General features: G+C 41.2%; 1 protein-coding gene across 1 annotated transcript; it reads left to right on the forward strand.

The window, feature by feature from the left end:
* Positions 1–7,601: 7,601 nt before the first annotated feature.
* On the forward strand, positions 7,602–17,655 carry HS3ST1 (heparan sulfate-glucosamine 3-sulfotransferase 1). Its single transcript, XM_065735772.1, has 2 exons — positions 7,602–7,717; positions 15,735–17,655. Exon 2 carries the CDS (start codon positions 15,864–15,866, stop codon positions 16,824–16,826), a length of 963 nt encoding a protein of 320 aa, XP_065591844.1. The 5' UTR covers positions 7,602–7,717; positions 15,735–15,863; the 3' UTR covers positions 16,827–17,655.
* The last annotated feature ends 254 nt before the right edge of the window (positions 17,656–17,909 follow it).

A 17,909-nucleotide genomic window follows, 5' to 3' on the forward strand; every position in this document is an offset into this window, starting at 1 on the left:
GAGTAGCAAGCAGGAAGTCAGGATGACCCACTAAATGAAGTCAGCGCCAAGGATGCTAAGTAAGTAGGGTAAGAATGAAGCCCAGAAACTTCAAAAGCTCTAGGCAGAATTTCACAGAGAAGTTGGTTTCCTTCAATTTCCAACAAAAGCTATTCTCAGCTGAATTATTTTGACTTGAAAATATGATTTGGGTAAATATTTCAGCTGAATCTGTCTAACCAATTTTAGTTTGTACCTTCTGAAAAACCCACAGAGAGCTGGTGTCAGTCCTGTCCTTCAATGTCTAGGCAACCTCATTTCATCTCTATACAACTCAAAACAGCCAGACTGAGAAAGGTAATGAGTTTCATTAAAGCTGTATTTTCTAGTAAACAGATAAAAGATTTGCTTTTCATTCTCTTTAACAAGTGAAATAGGGAATAAATGTTCTTCCCCTGTAGCTAAAGAAATTTGAAACAAGTCCAAACAGCTTCTCTATTGAATTTATACAAACAGCAGCTCTATGCTCATAAAAATATATCACTGTGAAACTTACAAAAATGGCTTCATTTTATTACTCTTACAATGATAATTTAGAGCAATATATATTTTACAGTGAACTTGACTTATGTCTGCAACACGGGTCATCTCATTTCCTTGAACTTCACTCTGTATCTGGAACTCATAACCCAGTTGGTCTGTGCCTGGAAATCCTAATGATTGTGGTGGCAGCAAGTTAAATGTAGCAAAGACAGACATAGTCCAGCCTACGTTATACATTATTGGTGTTTAATAAGAGCCTGAGTCTTTCTGTTTCTCTGTTGAACATACCTTTCTCTGCAAAGTCAGTTGATTTCTATGGAATCACTTGCAAACTTAGGTAATCAGAGTGGCTGAGCCTTAAGGGTTAGAGATCATTGCAGAAAAAAAAAAAGAAAAAAAAGAAGAAAAAAAAAAGTCTTTTACAAGCAACATTGTCATTAAAGGAGCACAGTTATGCTTGATATCATCTGGCAGGTTAAAGTGTTCAACCTTGAATTTGGTGTCTAATAAAGACCGCAAAGTGTACAAGTTCCTGTCTGTGTTCTTTTAATCTAAGGTAACCATACCTCTACTGCTATACTGTAGCTATTGCAAAACTTTAAATGCTTTTTACTCTTAAGATCAATCACTGCTTGCTTCAGGCTTCCAGTCCATTTAGTAATGCTGTACTCTATTTGAAATAGGTAAAAACCACATAATCAGAAAAATGTTTCCCCATAGTGTTCACCTAGGGAACAGATGACCATACACTGGGTGCCAGTCTTGGGTTACATTCTGTATAGGGAAACGACAACTAGGAAGTGTCCCATCACTCCCAGTGCTCATGAAAAAACACAGTATGTTTCACTTCCTGCCAATTGTGTGAAAGGAAAGTGGGCCACGGCCTTTCTCACTCTTAGCTCTTTCGGAGCTGGCAGCTGGCAACCATCCCAGATAATTCAACTGGGAGTAAAGTGCCTCATCACTGTGATGCTATCAGGCTCCTGGACAGCTGTGCATGGCACAGTTCTCCATTCTCTGAGCCCAGCCCATGGCACACTGGACTTTAGGTAAAGTCTGTCCCTTAGCAGAAGAGCTAGAAGATATGGGTAGGTATTTCCTAGCTTGTGCAAGTGTGTATTTGAGTTGCAGAGAATAAATTCATCAGGCAAGAAAACCAGGTGAGTATGCATTAATTAGAGTATGCAGATCACTTCACATCTGTTTTCTATTTCTAAAGTTTTCACTGCTCACACAATACTGGTATGACAGAGGTTTGCTTCTATAGTACACGGTGATACAGAAGAAAATCTAGTAACACATTCCAGCAGGTGGCAAGTACAAGAAAACAAAAGGGGGCAGGACAAATGCAGAATACTACCCTCAGTCACAGTTACACCCTGTAAAATGTGAGATGAAAAATAGTGAAATGCTGTAATTATGAACAGCATGACAATTTTTCTCTTAAGATAATTTGAGACCTGGCACTCCTAACTGACCAAAGAACTAAGCTGCTTTATGGAGATTGTCTGGCTATTTCTTTATATTTCTAGATGGCAGTGACTAGAAAAACTTCTCTCTCTCTCTCTCTGGTTGAACACATAATAATGTACGAGGCTCTGAAATTACAAGTCTGGAAGGATAATAATGCTTGAATGGGAAGGCGAATGCAGTCAGCCATTTGCCCTGCCTCCTCTCACCATATTTACTTCTTTTTTTTTTTTTTTTCAGATGTGAAACTGCACAGCAGGGCTCAGGTGTTGGGACTGCTGTCACCTCACATCAGTAAAATGGTCTGTGTGCTGCTAGTGACTCCCGAGGGAAAGAGTAGCATTGAACTTTTCTTCCTCCAGTTTCAAGTGTATAATACCCATATGGCACAGAACCACTGAAAACAGGGCTCCTGGCCACATGCTGGGTTTGCAGAACTGAGCTGGGGCAAAGCCTCAGTGAGGAATGAAACCAGCAGGAAACAATTCTCCTGCTGATAGCACTGGTTGTTTTTCTGCTCCTTTGGCAAATGCTGCCCAGCCAGCGGGTCTGGCAGTGTGGAGGTAGAGATGGAAAAGGACAGATCGGCCTTTTCAGCACCGTAAGTCATGCTGGCCTTGCAAAGCTCTGCTGTCTTTAGGATGTCAAACTGAACAGAAAGATGGAAAAATATGCACCACAGCAAAAACTTCACAATCACCTCTGCCTCTCTTGCCCCGAGCTCTCATCACCAGCACAGACTATACCACACCAGTTATCACTGTGTCTCTATCCCTCTCCTCTTCATATAGCAAACCCATACCTTAAAGGGGTACTGCATTCTCAGAGGTAAAACTTTAATTACTTGCAGAACTGTAATAAGTCTGACACATCTTCTAGAACCTGGATCTCATCCATTGTCAATTTACTACTAATCTTTTATTCTCCCTTTACTTTGTTAAACCAAACATTCTTCAGATCAGGCAAAAGCCATCATCCCCAGTCTTGCATAACTAAGTAATAATCCCTATTTTCTTATTACAAACAGCACTTCAGATATGGAAAGGAAAAGATGGATTTTAAATGTTCATACTGAATGACAGGATTTTGGCAATCTCCTTACTTAACAGCAGTATAAAACTCAGTGCTCCTCAGTGCTGAACTCCTGGAGCTTCAAATACAAACTTGAGATGTTTTGTGTAAAGGAAATATATTAGCATGCCATGGTATTGCTGTATGCTTAACAGAGGCCATTCTAAATCAAATTCTCATCTGTGCTATGAGGTGGGGCTATGCAGAATTTTCATACTAATCCTCTATTTTTAACACTGGAAAGGTTCAATGTTATCACTGAATTAATATTCTCTTCCCTTTTAAGAGTTCCCTTTGCATACCTCACCTTCCACCCAGCTTTTGTGAGTGTACCCATGCGGCAAGCCAAGCTGTCACACCCAACTTCAGCACTTCATTAGTACTTGCCTCTGGGGAGAAAAGAAAACCAAAATGTGTAGGAAACGGGAACATTTTCAGTGTATGTCAGCTGAGCAAAGGCTGGCTTACAACCCCACGTGGCCAACCACCTGAAAGGAGGCAGGAGTCCCACGTAACAGCGATAGGATGAGAGGTAATGGCCTTAATTTGCACCAGGGGAGTTTCAGGTTGGATATCAGGAAAAATTTCTTCTCAGAAAGAGTGGTGAGGCACTGACATAGGCTGCCCATGGAGCTGGTGGGGTCACCATCCCTGGAGCTGTGGCACTGAGGGACATGGTTAGCGTGCATGGTGGGGATGAACTAGTGGTTAGACTAGGTGATCTTAGAGGTCTTTTCCAAACTGAACGAATCTGTGATTCTATGATACTAAGATACACATCATTCCATGGTTTCCTTTTCATGTCCTTTGCTTTTCACACCTGATGGGCACTTCTTTCATATCTTTACATACAACTCCTGAATTCAACCTGTCTTCTTGACATTTCAGACCTGAATTAACATACCTATTTTTTCCTAACCTTAACACAGCTTTAGAATATGTCTACTTAAATGTCTTTTATAACTCAACCTCTGAATTCCCCGAGTTGTCAGGATTGCAGCAATACTTCCTGCTTTCACCTTTGCATTTCCCAGTGACAAATCTAGAAATCTGTGAGCTGGAATTGTCTTAAATTGCTTAAGTCATAACTGCATTCCTTCAACCTGACAAATGTGCACTTTGTTATGTAACAGGCAGCTGATGTAGACTATACAGAGAAAGCTTTAAGTGTTGTCTCAATTAAGTAATCTTCATGTCTTTGCTTTTTCAGCTTTTTCCACCTCTGCATTTCCAAAACATGGGGAGTAACAGTGAAGTGGTGGCACGAGGATTGAAAAAAAATTTGGAAATGCGGTTGAGAAGGAGTGATGCATGAATCAGTGACTCTCCAGCCTGCTTGAAACAACCTCAGCCAGTCCCAGAGCTGCAGAGTCAGCTATGCAGCACACCTCAGCCCCTCTGTGCTGAGTCCCCTTCTGGAGGCTGCACTACTTCCCGTGAGTCACTACCTCCTCCTTTGCTGCCACAGAGGCACCCCCATCTGCTAAGGGAAGCCGGGTGCCTTCCTGTCGCCAGCACTGACCTTGTCTCCAGCTCTGTCCCTGTATTTTCTGACCATAGCTCTGAGTGACTTGTCATCAACACACGCAGAACTGACTTCTCCAAGCAGCTCTCATTTTGTCTATCATATGGGTGGAACGCCTCTCTCCTTAGAATGCATGGTACGTGTCAGTCATCCAGGATATGCTGGAATTTTCATGTATCCAACATCCCATTTTCACATCCTCCTGTTCAGGGTATGAGGGAAGTACGAATGAATATTGGCAACATCGCATGGATAATTTTAATTTCTCATTCTTTTGACTTTAGGAATTCTCATTTCCTTCTTCTAGATTAGTCAGTACTCAATTAATGGAATAAAAATACAGCACTTGGGTAGTTACTGCACAACTTCTACCAGACTTCCCACATTTGAAGCTGCCACCATCATGCCAAATCTGCTTTGAGGAAATTACACATCTGCTTCAGAAAGAGAAATACGCAGACAGAACTGATCTAGACTTCCGTAAGTAATCAGAAATTTAGAATTTAGAAAGCAAGGAGTACACGTCAGTAGAACCAGATTTAGTTTAAGAATGGATAAACTGATAGTTCTTGAAACCTCACTGTCAGCTGGGGCTCCATACCAAAGCCTTGTGAAAATGTGTCCAATGTGAAAGTTTGAAAGTTCCAATTTGAAAGTTTTTTAGAATAAGAAAGAGTATTTTGGAGTAAAACATATCTTTAATCTACCAGGGATAGTGATTGATAACATTAAAGCAATGGCTTGGAGCTACAGGTAGATACCTTCAGATTAAGACACGCTGATATTTTCTCTTGTTATTTTGATGGTTTCACGATTGAACCAAACTATCTAAATAAATTGTGATTTTTTCATCCTTTGATTATTTTATATCAAGATTTGATATAAAACATGGAATATGTATTATCACATCTGATTTAGAGATCACACAGAAGAAATATTGATCCCATATAACTGAATTTTTAGCAGCTGAACAACATTTAAGCATTTGGGTTTTTACCTGTCTGCAAGAAAGCCAGAACAAATTTTGTGCCATGAAGAGCACAGTTAATCAGCACGGCTTATCTGCACTGAAGTTGATCAACATCCATACAGATGTTGAGCCACAGACCACTACTCTTGGGGTGAGATCTGACAACCCATTCCTCATCCAACAAACAGTCCACCCATCAAAGTTATTAAATACAAGCAAAAAGATGATGCTACTGGGTTTTTGAATAGTAAAATATTTTACAGATTAAAAGTTCAGTTTTTGAAGATGTCTACTGCTTTAAAAGAATCATTGAACTGATTTAGTAAGCTTAAGGACAGGAAAAAAAATAGGTTAAATATGCAAAAAGCATCAAAAGAAATTCTGTTATACTATCCTGCTTTTCCTGAAGTACTTGCACTTGCTTCTCTGTTAGAATTCTGTTTAGAGATACTGCTTCCTAAACAAAATGCAGTGATGTTTATTCACTTACATATTTATTTTACTAATTAATTTGGCCTCACCAAAGTTTGCCTGCTCAGGGCTTGAGGCAGACAATCAGTTGTAAACAACATAACTCCCCCACATACCTACATTTTTAATCCACTTGAAATTGATGGTGTTACTTAAATAAACATTGCATCTTTGTTCTGCATCCCTCAACAGAAGTCAGCAAGCAGAGTCCCATAATTGATTGGTTCTGTTATAATGCCACTGCACACTAATACTGAAGGAGAAGGATTTAACAAAACACACAGCATGTGAAGTTTGACATAGCAGCAGTGCACTGAGCTGTTTTTTGGTGTAGAAAGCACGTGCGAGCTGACATTATCACTGCTGGAACTCAAGGAGTTAGCGACCAGTGAGTGTGTCACAGTCAGTGTCACAGCATCCTGCACCAAAGGTGATGGAAGCCTCTCTCTTCAAGGCATATTTAAAGAGAGTGCTCTCTAGTGCTTGGGTCTGGCTCGTGCCAAACTGCAGTCCCCACGGAGCCACTGTGGGAAGGAAGGAGGATGGGAAATGCTTCCTGGTACACAGTGAGAACACAACCCTGCAGTGCTTGTGCAAAGAGCTCTGCCAGCATGGATGGAACTTTAAACACCAAACCCTAAATCAATAACACTGCATGCCATTGGAGAGTAGATTTCCAGCCACGCTGATGCACAAGCAGCTGTTCTTTTCAAGCAAAACTATGGAGTAGAACTACAGAACAGAAGAGTCTGTAACAACAACAACAACAACATAGTTATAAATCAGGAAATCTTATACTGACCCTCAGCTGCAAAGAGACCGTGGGCTGCCATCCAACCGCAGCCAGGGGGCTGCTGATCTGCTATTACGCAAGTTTTCTCTCTGGGCAAACTGTGCCAAGACCTGTGCACAAACAGTGCCAGTCCCTTAGGAACAGCCCACACCTGCACTCAGGAGACGGCTGCACAAAGGATTGCTGTGCAAAGGACTGCATGACATCTCTCGGCCGGGAGCGGGGCTGAACTGACCAAAGTCAACCTAGAAATGAGCTCGCCTCTTTCTTTCATATGAATAAATAGAGAAGCATTTTGTTATCAATATTTCTAATACACTGGCTCTTGCAAAAAAAAAAAAATATTATTGACCGTACACAAATCAATGCAAACACAGATCTATTTCAGTAGATTAACCCTGAGGCTTAAATAAATTCCTGGAAAGCCTTTCTCCCACTGCCCTTGGGAGGTTCTTTCATCCCGTGCATCCATCCCACTTTGAGTTCTCGTGGTGGCACAAAGAACACTTCTGAACAGATCAAAGCCACTCTGCAAAGTCCAGGAAACAGTGCCATCAGCGGAGGGGGCAGGTCTCAATCGGGAGTAGCCGTTCCACACCTTACACTCCGCTTGCCCTGCCTCTACCGCTCGGACACGAGGGAGCGCTCAGCCCGGCCGTCCCCGCGTGCCCGCCCACGGGCCGGGGCCGGAGCCGTGACGCGACGTCGGGGCGTGGCGGGGGCCGTACAAACGCGCTGGCGGCGGCTGCCGGGCGCCGCTTCCAGGCGGGCGAGGCGGGCGGCAGCGGGCGCTCGCTCCACCGCCGCCGCTTCTAGCACTGGGAGCGCTTCCCACGGCTGCGGGCGCTCATGGCACAGCACGGCGGGTGCTGCCCCACGGCTCCGCGCCCCGCCGGTGAGTGACGCTCGGGGGTCGGTCCCGCGGAAGGTTTGGGGTGCGCTGCTGTGCGGAGCGGGGAGGGGAAAGAGTGGGGAGAGAGCGGGCTCCGTCCCGATCTGTCCGCTGGGCGGTCTGTTTCCTTAGCTCCCGGTCGGGGATGTGTCGGAGCGATGGAGGCTCGGCAGGCGGAGCGCGGGGCTCCTACCTGGCGGCAGGGCAGCTCGCGGAGCTCCGCTCTGCAGCTCTGCTCCGTTCCCACGGCGGGCGATGGAGCCGGGCAGGTGCGGCGGGGTGGGCTCAGGGCAAGACCTTCCGTCGAGCGCACTTCTGTTCTGCTTGTCATACGTGAACTGCCCAGAATAGAACAGCGCAGGCACGGGGCACTGCTGCTCTGAGCGGGTTTCAGGGCTAAGGATGAGAGAGGTTCAAATGTGGGGGGATGATAAGATGCTGTGAGGCTGCAGTGACAGTCTTAGTCTTATCATGTCTTTATGCCCTGGGTGAAGGAAACGCACCAGCTAGATACGAGCAATTCCATCAGCTTTGTTGGCTGAGATTTAACACAGAGCGCTCTCCTTTCTGTGCAGTAAGTTGAGGGCTTTCACCTCAACTGTACCTCTTCGGGGGAGCAGAAATATCTGGCAAGTCCTCTGAATACCAGTCTAGAGTGGTGTGGGGATGGGGCGCCTGCAGGGACGTCCTCTTGGCACGGGAGACCCGTTCACTGCTTGCTCTCACGGCGAGCCTCTGCAGTGTGTGTGGCGAGAGGCATGCTTAGCAGAACAGGTTCTGTTCAGTATATGCCCATAAATTGTCTGGCTTTCAAACTTCATATGCAAATGGTAAAATATTACTATATATTTATTTATTTACATCTCCATACGCATATATATATATGTCAGCATTTCTTGTGCTCCTGAACAAGTGCATTTCCCACCTTACTCAGAAATGAGCACCTTTCAGTAACAGTGCAGCTACTAGCATCAGCTGTAGCTGTCTCTCACACATCCAGCCTTTCAGCACCCACCTTTTTTTTTCCCTTTCCCTTTTTGGAAAATGCAGGGTTTTTTTGACATTACACTGTCAAATGACTGCCTCCAGTATGTCAGTACCAAGACTGTACACCTGAAGTCAAGCCAGCTGCTGCAGCAGAGTGGCACTGATTTAACAGAGCAAATTCCAACCCCAGAATTGCCAGGTTCTCATCCATGCCTCCTCCTTGTGAGGACACTACCTTGATTATTCTGAATTAGCTGTAAAAATGCTCAGACATCGCACATAATTGGAGCCCATAAAAAAACAGTTTTCCAGTCCATAAGAATACATGCACGTACAGATACATAGAGGAAGCCAGAAATGTTTTCAGCCTATTGATCAGCCTGGGATTTCTCCTTCTCCACCCCCAGAAATGTCACCCAGAGCCAAGAAGCTACCGCAGACCCAGATGGATCTATTCCCTGAGAAGTTTTGATAATCAGAGTGAGAAAGCTGTAAATATCTCTGGGCAGCCCAGTGGAAGCTCCAGCTGGGTCACCTCGCTTCCCACTCCCAAGCAGGAAGGTTCCCTCCAGGTCACTACACAGTGCTCTGCTCAGTAAAGGGATTGGGTTAATTAAGTCTAATACAGGGACGACCTCACCACTCCTCTGCTCCAGTATTATTCTCAAGTTGAGTACCAGGAAGGAGGCAGATAGAAATCAGCTTTGAGTATAACCTGATAGATTACTTAGAGGGTTACTTACCTTTTTTTTTTTTTTTTTCTTTTTGTATATGTTCTTTCTATTATCATATTCAATGTCTTGCTGATGTTTGAGACACGACCCACGTTGGTAGGGTGGTAAGAAAGCGCTGCTTAGCAGGGCTAGTGGAAATGGGCTTGCCTCATGCACTGTGTTTCTCTTTCAGTACATTCTGTTAAGGTGAGCCCTTCTATAGAAGGGGGGGTCAGGATGGACAGAGCTGCCTTTCATAAAGATTATTTTCCAGGGATAAGGTTCAGTGAATTAGAAAGCAATGCTGTCCAATGGATTTTTGCTTCCTCATTAGGTCATGACCTGTTTTTATTGGGAACTGAGGTAGCTTCTGCATTTTTAAAGGAATGCTTGGGCTTCTAGGGGCACAAGGAAGGCTGTAATACAGCGTTTCCCTCTCTTTAAGGGAAAAAACTCCTCCAAGGTATTAAGCAATTGCTGGAAGAAGGTGGTAAGGGGATTCCATATTACCATTCAGTACAAAAAAGCTCTGTGCGTTCTGAGCTTTTCAGGTTTATTTTTATTCTGCTGTAATGTCCTATTTTCTTTTTACCTGCATAAGGTTCTCAGGAATGTAGGGTATTCTCTCTTCTAAAAAATTTTTATGATCTCCTGGCATGAAACACTGCAATGGTCCCTTCTGACCTTAAGAAAAAGAGTGCAGTGTTATATATAACCACAGTCTATTATAAATTTCCTGCTTTATTGCTCACACTGGAGCTGAACTACTCCTTTAAAAGGGACGAACTGGTGACCTAGCTAATTTGTATAAACTGTATTTATCACAGCAGGTGCAGACATAGAGCAGATCTCAGCCAAAAATACTTCCTATCAAGTCAACCTTGCTCAGCTTGCTAAGTTTCCCTAAACAAAATTTAGGGACTTTTTAAACAATACTTCCAGAGTCTTATATTAGATAGACAATATATCACCCTAACTGCACTGAAATGATGATTAGATTTCTTAACATGCTGACTATAAAAGTGAAACTCATGGTTTAATCTCTACTCATTGTGCAGTATTTTTTAATATACCTCATGAAATGTAGTCTAAGGCAATAGGTGGGCAGTATAATTTAGGGACTGTAATACAGTTTCTTACCTTTTCACCTTTCTTCTTAATGCACAGATAGTTATTTTTAACATATAATAAGGTGACCAATAGTTTATGCCCCTACAGGTCTATGGCTTCAGTTCATAGTTCTGGTTAATGTAGGGCAGTTGTTTCTGTAACACTTACTAAAGTAGGCAATTGCCTGCAGTTAATTAGTGGAAACTAGAGTTCATGCATTTCATTGACGTATGTTGCTTTAAACGATTTTAAAAACAGCATATGGGGTAAGTGTGGGAAGCACCTCTTCACAAAGAGGACATTGGAAGGCAGTTGAACAGTTAAAAACAGCAAAACAGTATATTTCTAAGGTATATTTTGAAGGAAATAAGATGCTCTATAAACTAGATCAGATGGAAAAAAAATATTTGCTCCTTTTCCATTCACGAGAAGCTCTTGACTGAGCTGGAAGTGATAGCTGTGTGTTTTGTGCTAACGGGATACAAAATGTCACTCGAAAGAGCTCTTACAACTGAGGAATGTATCCTATGACAGACACCATCTCCTCTTAGAGGGGATGAATATACGCAGTTCATTTCAATGACCCGATGAGTTTCAAGTACACTGGAATTGATCTAGTTCAGTTTTCTTAAAATGCATCTCTGAATACAAATGTTCACACTGCTGGCATTTCGTCAGTACAGAAAGGTGTTTGTAGGGTTAGCTCAGCTATGGATTTTTCTCCCAACAGAAGAAGTCCATGTAGTAGATATGTGAGCACAGCTAGTTTTAACCAGTGATGTTAATCTGACTCCTGAGTGCCCAAACTTGCAGTTTTAGGGCAAAGGAAAATGCAACCCATGAGCTGTCCTGGGGCTTCTAGCACATCTGCAATTCTGAGCATATCTTGAAGAGCAGAATGTCTCCCTCTGTTTCTCAGCTCTGATCTCCCTCTAGAGACAAGTCTCAGCAACTGACCTGTAGTTCTCAATTGGGCCAGCCTGGGTTTTTGCAGATGTATGTGAAAATCCCTCCATTGGAGGGCTTCAGGTCTGTAAAGAGCAGGTGAGGATGCCTGCATCTTATCCTACAACTCAGCAACTCGGGAAAAGATAAAACCATAGCTTCTGTATAACAAAGTTGAAGATATCTCCACGTGCACAGAAAGGGTTCATGTAGTCATCTTTTTCCCAGTTGCTGTCCTGGCAGCAAATGTGCCCATTAGCACTGCTAAACCACCTGTGTTGATTGTTTGTTTGTTTTGTGAAGTGTTCACTGTCAGGTTGCCAGCAGCGAGTACCTCCCACTTAGGGCTGCCCTACAGCCAGTCCGTATGTTCCTTCCCTCCTGTCCTGGCAGCCAACTTGATGTTCTTTGGAAAGTTCAGCTCCTGAACGCACCCCCACACCATGCCCAGGCAAAATGAAGTTATCAATCTTATTTTGTTAATGCTAATAAAACTTAATGTTATATATAATTTAGGTAGCTTATGCCATCTTATTGAGAGAAGATAAACATACCAAGGCATTAAAATGCCATGGTAATGTGTTAAGAGATAATCAGAAGTCATAAAATAGTGACATAAACTTCAAAGAGTACTGTAATATGCTTAGAAGTCACTGAAATACGACAGCTGCACCGCTTTTATTGTATTTAGTGAGAAAAGATTCCACTCGTTTCCAAATTACTATTACTTTTGGAAGAGGTTTTAATCATGAAAGCTAATCTGATTGGCACTGTCCACACCGAATCTTATTGAATAAATAGTATGGCACATTTTACTAATCAATTGGAGAAAGCTAAAGAAAAGATTAAGAAAAAGCAATTAGACTTCTTGAACAGTCTTGGTATGGTCTTCAAAGCGTCATTTAACATAAACTGTTTCTTTTACCAACTTGCTCGTTTACTTGTAGCAAATGCAATGGTAATGACTGTCAGTTAAATTTTTGTATTAATCTGAACTACAAAGTCACCGAGTGCAGTCATGTATGCTCTGCATGACTTGTGGAGGCAGTGAAGAGAATTCTTAAAGCAGAAAAGTAATTTGGCAGAGTGGCTGCTATAAAATCTTCAGTGCATGCTTATTATTGTTGAAACAGTTTTTCAGACCCACAAATTATAAAGCTATGGAATACATGTTTGCATCATTTTATATAAACTGCAGTAATTCTAGCCACCAAATTGCAGATCTGTTCAAAGCATTGAAGAGGGCAGAGAGAAGGAGGCTGAATGACAACCAATTTACATGCAGTTTTATTCCTGGACACCGCTTTGCCCACACAACATATGTTTTGTGCTGAATTTAGAGGAACACTCATGTCCTTTGTGTTGCATTAGTCTAACACAACGCAGTAACTGGTTCCGATCTGTTTGAAAGAAACAAAGGAGTCCAGAAGGAGAAAGCAGACAAAGCTCTATTGCTAGCGAGTAAAGCAACAATAGCTTATAGATTTGGAATGGCATAATTACTGACTTGGTTCATTTGATGTGCATAAAGACAGTAAACGCTATGAATTCTGTAGCAGTGTGGAACACTTGATGCATTCCTGATCTGTACCTGAATAAACAGTTGTGGAGAAAAAAAAATAATGTCAAACTCTATATGGTCAAATTATAGACACTCCATGTTCTTCTGAGGCTCATGTTGCAACAGAAAGCACTGTTTTGTTTATTTAAAAAATAAGGTCCTCCCCACCCCCCCCCCCCAGGTATTTCAGCTAAAAACAGGAAGACTGAGGCTCAAGGGAATACCTGCATTGTGTCCTGTGGTATCACACCTGTAATATCCCACAAGCAAAGAGCAATGCCAGCCAAAACAAAAGCAGAGTTACAGTTCAGGCACTTTTAACTGAATTTTACTTCCCCTAAAACTTTCCTATGTTATGCTCAGCCATAGAAGGGCTTGAATAAAAAGGAGTTGGTGGTGGAGTACTGTGCAAACTATTTTCATTAAAATCAAATAATCCCAATGCATTTAAAAACAATAATCCCAAATAAAATAAATAATTGCTAGGATCACTGCGTTTTCTTATTAATATTTGAGATTAGTAGCTAATCTTAGCTAACCCTAAGTTAATCTTTCCAGAGTAGTAGTGCTTATCACACAACTCGCCTGGTAGCAGAGTATATTTCAAACTGACTGCTATAGAAATAAGGGTTCCTACCATTAGGTTTTAACTCCTTTCAACATCAATTCAACCTTTTCTCTGAAATCCTATTATGCTTTTCCAGTAAGGTGTTAGGACAACGACTCAAGCGTACTATTTATGGAGCTTGTAACTCTTAAAATATACTCTGCAGTAAGTGGCTATTCCTTTAATCTGTGACCTTAAAATTCGAGAAGAGTTGATGTTTTCTTGCTCTTATGTTCTGAACTGCCCATCAGGCACTGATATAATTAGGCCATTTGCTCAGATTACTACTAAATGTGGTGTCAGAACATTTAGTGTGGACATCCACCATGTATTTACCAATACTGAATTATTTGCTGTCCAATCCACAACCCCCCTCCCCCCCTCCCCGTGGCAACCTTAGTGAGGGCTAATAACAAGGATTATTTATTTTTGAAACTGAAGTAGATTTAGTTGAGAATGGTGAGGACAGGGAAAGAGCAGAAAATTGACAGCTGAACTAGAGTTCTTTCAATCACATAAAAATCTTAACAGAGACAAAAAAAAAAATGGAGGAACAACAAATTTGTCTGCCAAGTTTTCTCACTATCAGACATCACAGAATAGCCTAAGGCACAACTCTGCGTCCAAGACAGGACATGGCCAGGAGCTCACAGGCCACAGGCACCCTGAGAAGCACAGCTCTTTTGACTTCAGATGTGTCATGGCACATGCTTCCCTCTCCTCCCAGCCTTGATTTCTGCCTCCTAACAATACCACTGCCCTGTAGCCCTTTACAAGTGATTAGAAAAGGGAAAGCAGAAAAGTAATAATCAGTAGCAGGCATCAGGAAGCAAAGCCAGCCTGCTCCATTCAGGATGGAGTCATGACCTCTGTAAATGCAAAGCTATCACACAACTTTCTAGATGACTTGGAAACAAGTCATTAGTCCTTGTCACACTGGGACTTAGCTTACTGTGGAAAAGTCAATAGCTTCTTTTCAGATTCTCTAGAGAATTTCCAAAACCTAGCCCTTGCAGTTCCTCAGGTTTTTCATATGCAATTTCTTATTTTAGCCTTCATTAGTTAGTACAGTATGCATTGTTCTGAGCTTAAATTCATAATCACAGTAGTCCAGTAAGGTAGAGCAGTCAGATGGTCTGCCATCATGGCTTCCACTTCTAAATATCATGACAACACTTAAACTACAGTAACACTAGCCCTCCACTGAGCCGATAGGATTTATAGAAGCTTCCAAATCTAGGGAGCTCTTATACACAGCCAGCTCATAACATGACCATCCAAAAGATCTATGTGTGAGGCCATTTTAATTTCACTTCAAACATTGCATTTAAAATCCTGACCTTTATCTTAAACATCTCTTTAATATATAAATAAAGGGTAAAGTTCGTTGTTTACATCAGACTGGCTGTCTGACTGGAAGTTACCTTCAGCGATATTCATTGTGTATTTTGTCCATAAATATTTTGACTGGGACCACAGCTTTTAGTAGTACATTGGTGCGACCAGTCCACAGTTTAACTCAGAGCCCTTCCTAACTTCTTTCTGTGAGAATGTGGCCTTCTTACATTTCTCTTTATATCACATGAACCTTTTTCCCTGGAGGTTTTACTTTCAGGTTACTGTCACAACATAAATTCATAGAATGGCTTGAATTGGAAAGGAACCTTATAGATGATCTTGTTCCCTTAGGAGACTAAGTGACCTTCTTTGAGGAAGTTTCCTTGTTGAAGCCCTTCGTTTTGTTTCTAAAATAGGCCTATTTTTGCATATTTAAAAACAAAAAAAGCACTAGTTCAACTCCACTGAAATAAAATTTAAAAATAATAATAAAATCTAAATCTTGGGTCTTAGAAAGAGATTGAGAATATTCATGTCTCCCAGTGACTTGCAGTCAGTTTTCCACGGCATTATTGTATGTGGCTGTCTTTAAAGAATTAATTCCCTCCAGTGATTTATGAAGCTAGAGTTGGGAAATCTAAAGAAGTTGGTTCAGTTTTGAAAATCAAAAGATATATGCATTGTGGCTTTAGTACTCATACAGCTGAGTATAAAATAACGTGCCTGTCTTATTTTCTTTTTCTTTTTTCTTTCTCTCAGAAAAGTTTCTGTTTGAGAAATACGCATCCACTCAGCAAAACAAAAACAACTTTTAAAGGTTGTTCTCGGTGGAAATCACTCGATGCCCCATTACCTGCTTGAGTGAAACCAGACTAAAGAAGTTCTGTCATGGCAGCTTTTCTGCTGGGAGCTGTGCTGCTCATTGTTCAACCTCAGATAGTGCCTTCCAGACCGGCTATAAATTCAAAGGCTGAGACTTCTGCTCAGTCTGCTCAAAGAGAGCTTTTAAAGAAAACATCTCAGAAAAATGACTTCAAGGAAAACATTCATTCTAATGGATCGTGCCGGCAGCTGCCACAGACTATCATAATTGGAGTGAGGAAAGGTGGAACAAGAGCTTTGTTGGAGATGTTGAGTCTTCATCCTGATATTGCAGCAGCAGAAAGTGAAGTTCACTTCTTTGACTGGGAAGATCATTATAGAAATGGATTGCAATGGTATATTAATCAAATGCCATTCTCTTATCCCAGTCAGATTACCGTGGAAAAAACTCCAGCATATTTCACATCACCTGAAGTGCCTGAAAGAGTTTATAACATGAACCAATCGATGAGACTACTCCTTATTTTAAGAGACCCAAGCGAAAGAGTACTGTCAGATTACACCCAAGTGTTCTATAACCACATGCAAAAGCACAAGCCGTATCCCTCCATTGAACAATTCCTGATTAAAGATGGTGAACTCAATGTGGACTACAAGGCAATAAACAGAAGCTTATATTACGTTCACATGCAGAACTGGTTGAAGTATTTTCCCCTTGATCATATCCACATTGTAGATGGGGATAAACTAATCAAAGATCCCTTTCCAGAAATAGAGAAGGTAGAGAGATTTTTGAAATTATCACCACAGATAAATGCTTCAAATTTTTATTTCAATAAAACTAAAGGCTTTTACTGCCTAAGGGACAGTGGTAGGGAGCGTTGTTTACATGAGTCAAAAGGGCGAGCTCACCCACAAGTAGATACTCGGTTACTCGAGAAACTGCACGAGTATTTCTATGAGCCCAATAAGAAATTTTTTGAGCTTGTTGGCAGAACATTTGACTGGCACTCATTTGTGGCAAGTTAGTGGTAAACATGAGAACCTATGTTCTGGTGTAAATTTAGAAATTTTAAAAAGGGCATTTAAGCTATAATTTATTTGTAAAAATTCATAAATACTTCTGTACAGTATTAGATTCACAATTGCCATATATACTAGTTATATTTTTCTACTTGTTAAATTTGAAAGCATTTTGTATTGTTTTTCATGGTTGTTAACATTGTGTATGATGTGTCTATATGAAGAAAGTAAATTATTTCACTGCAGAAGATGCTCTCTTGAGAATGTGTTGTCTTTTTAATAAATAAGAAATTCATTTCAACAAAACCCCTCAGAATTATTTGAATACTTTCGTCTTTCTGAACTTTATCCTCTAGTTGCTAAAGAATATGCTAAACTTTACATTTCCACTTTCCTTGCTCTAAATTGTGGTCTAAATTGTTTTCATCTGAAAATACTCTTGTAATTTGAAAACTGTTCCATCCTGCTTGATGAAATTATTTCTGGATAATATGGTACTTATATGTGTTGGGACATGCACACCTAAAGGACAGTGGAAGGGTGTGTCATAAAGCGTGTTACAACTGTATTTACCTTCATATCTAATGTTGTAGTAAGCTCCTCAAAGTCTTTGGCAGAACCATACTAGTTTCATGGCAAACTTTTAAAGATTCTATGTGGAGCAGCTCACAAAATCCCCAGTTAAGTGAAGAAATTGATTAATCTAAAAACTTTCTACAGTCTATGAATGTATGTATCCTTCATAATGAAAGAGAGAGGTCTGAGAGAGGAACATAAGCAATACAGGACATTTTAAAGGCTGCTAATTGCTGTTCCTAGATGTTATGGCACACATTCTTTCCCATTACTGAAAACCAATGGCTACACCAGAATAATAAGCTGGTCTACACTTAGTAAGCAACAGCTTCATTCTTATATTATCTTCTCATATTAACACACTTTTACTGTATTGAACACTTTTCAATGAGTTGACCAGCTGCTTCATGTAACTGAGAAGTGCCTATGGGCTACTATTCAATTAATCTCTTTCCAGGAAACGTGAAGCCAAGCTTTGGATCCAGCCTTGGGTACCATGGAATTAGCCCAAAT

This window comes from Cyrtonyx montezumae, unplaced genomic scaffold, assembly GCF_038088225.1.
Source record: "Cyrtonyx montezumae isolate F1298 unplaced genomic scaffold, pur_monq_1.0 scaffold_2, whole genome shotgun sequence".
Classification (NCBI taxonomy): domain Eukaryota; kingdom Metazoa; phylum Chordata; class Aves; order Galliformes; family Odontophoridae; genus Cyrtonyx; species Cyrtonyx montezumae.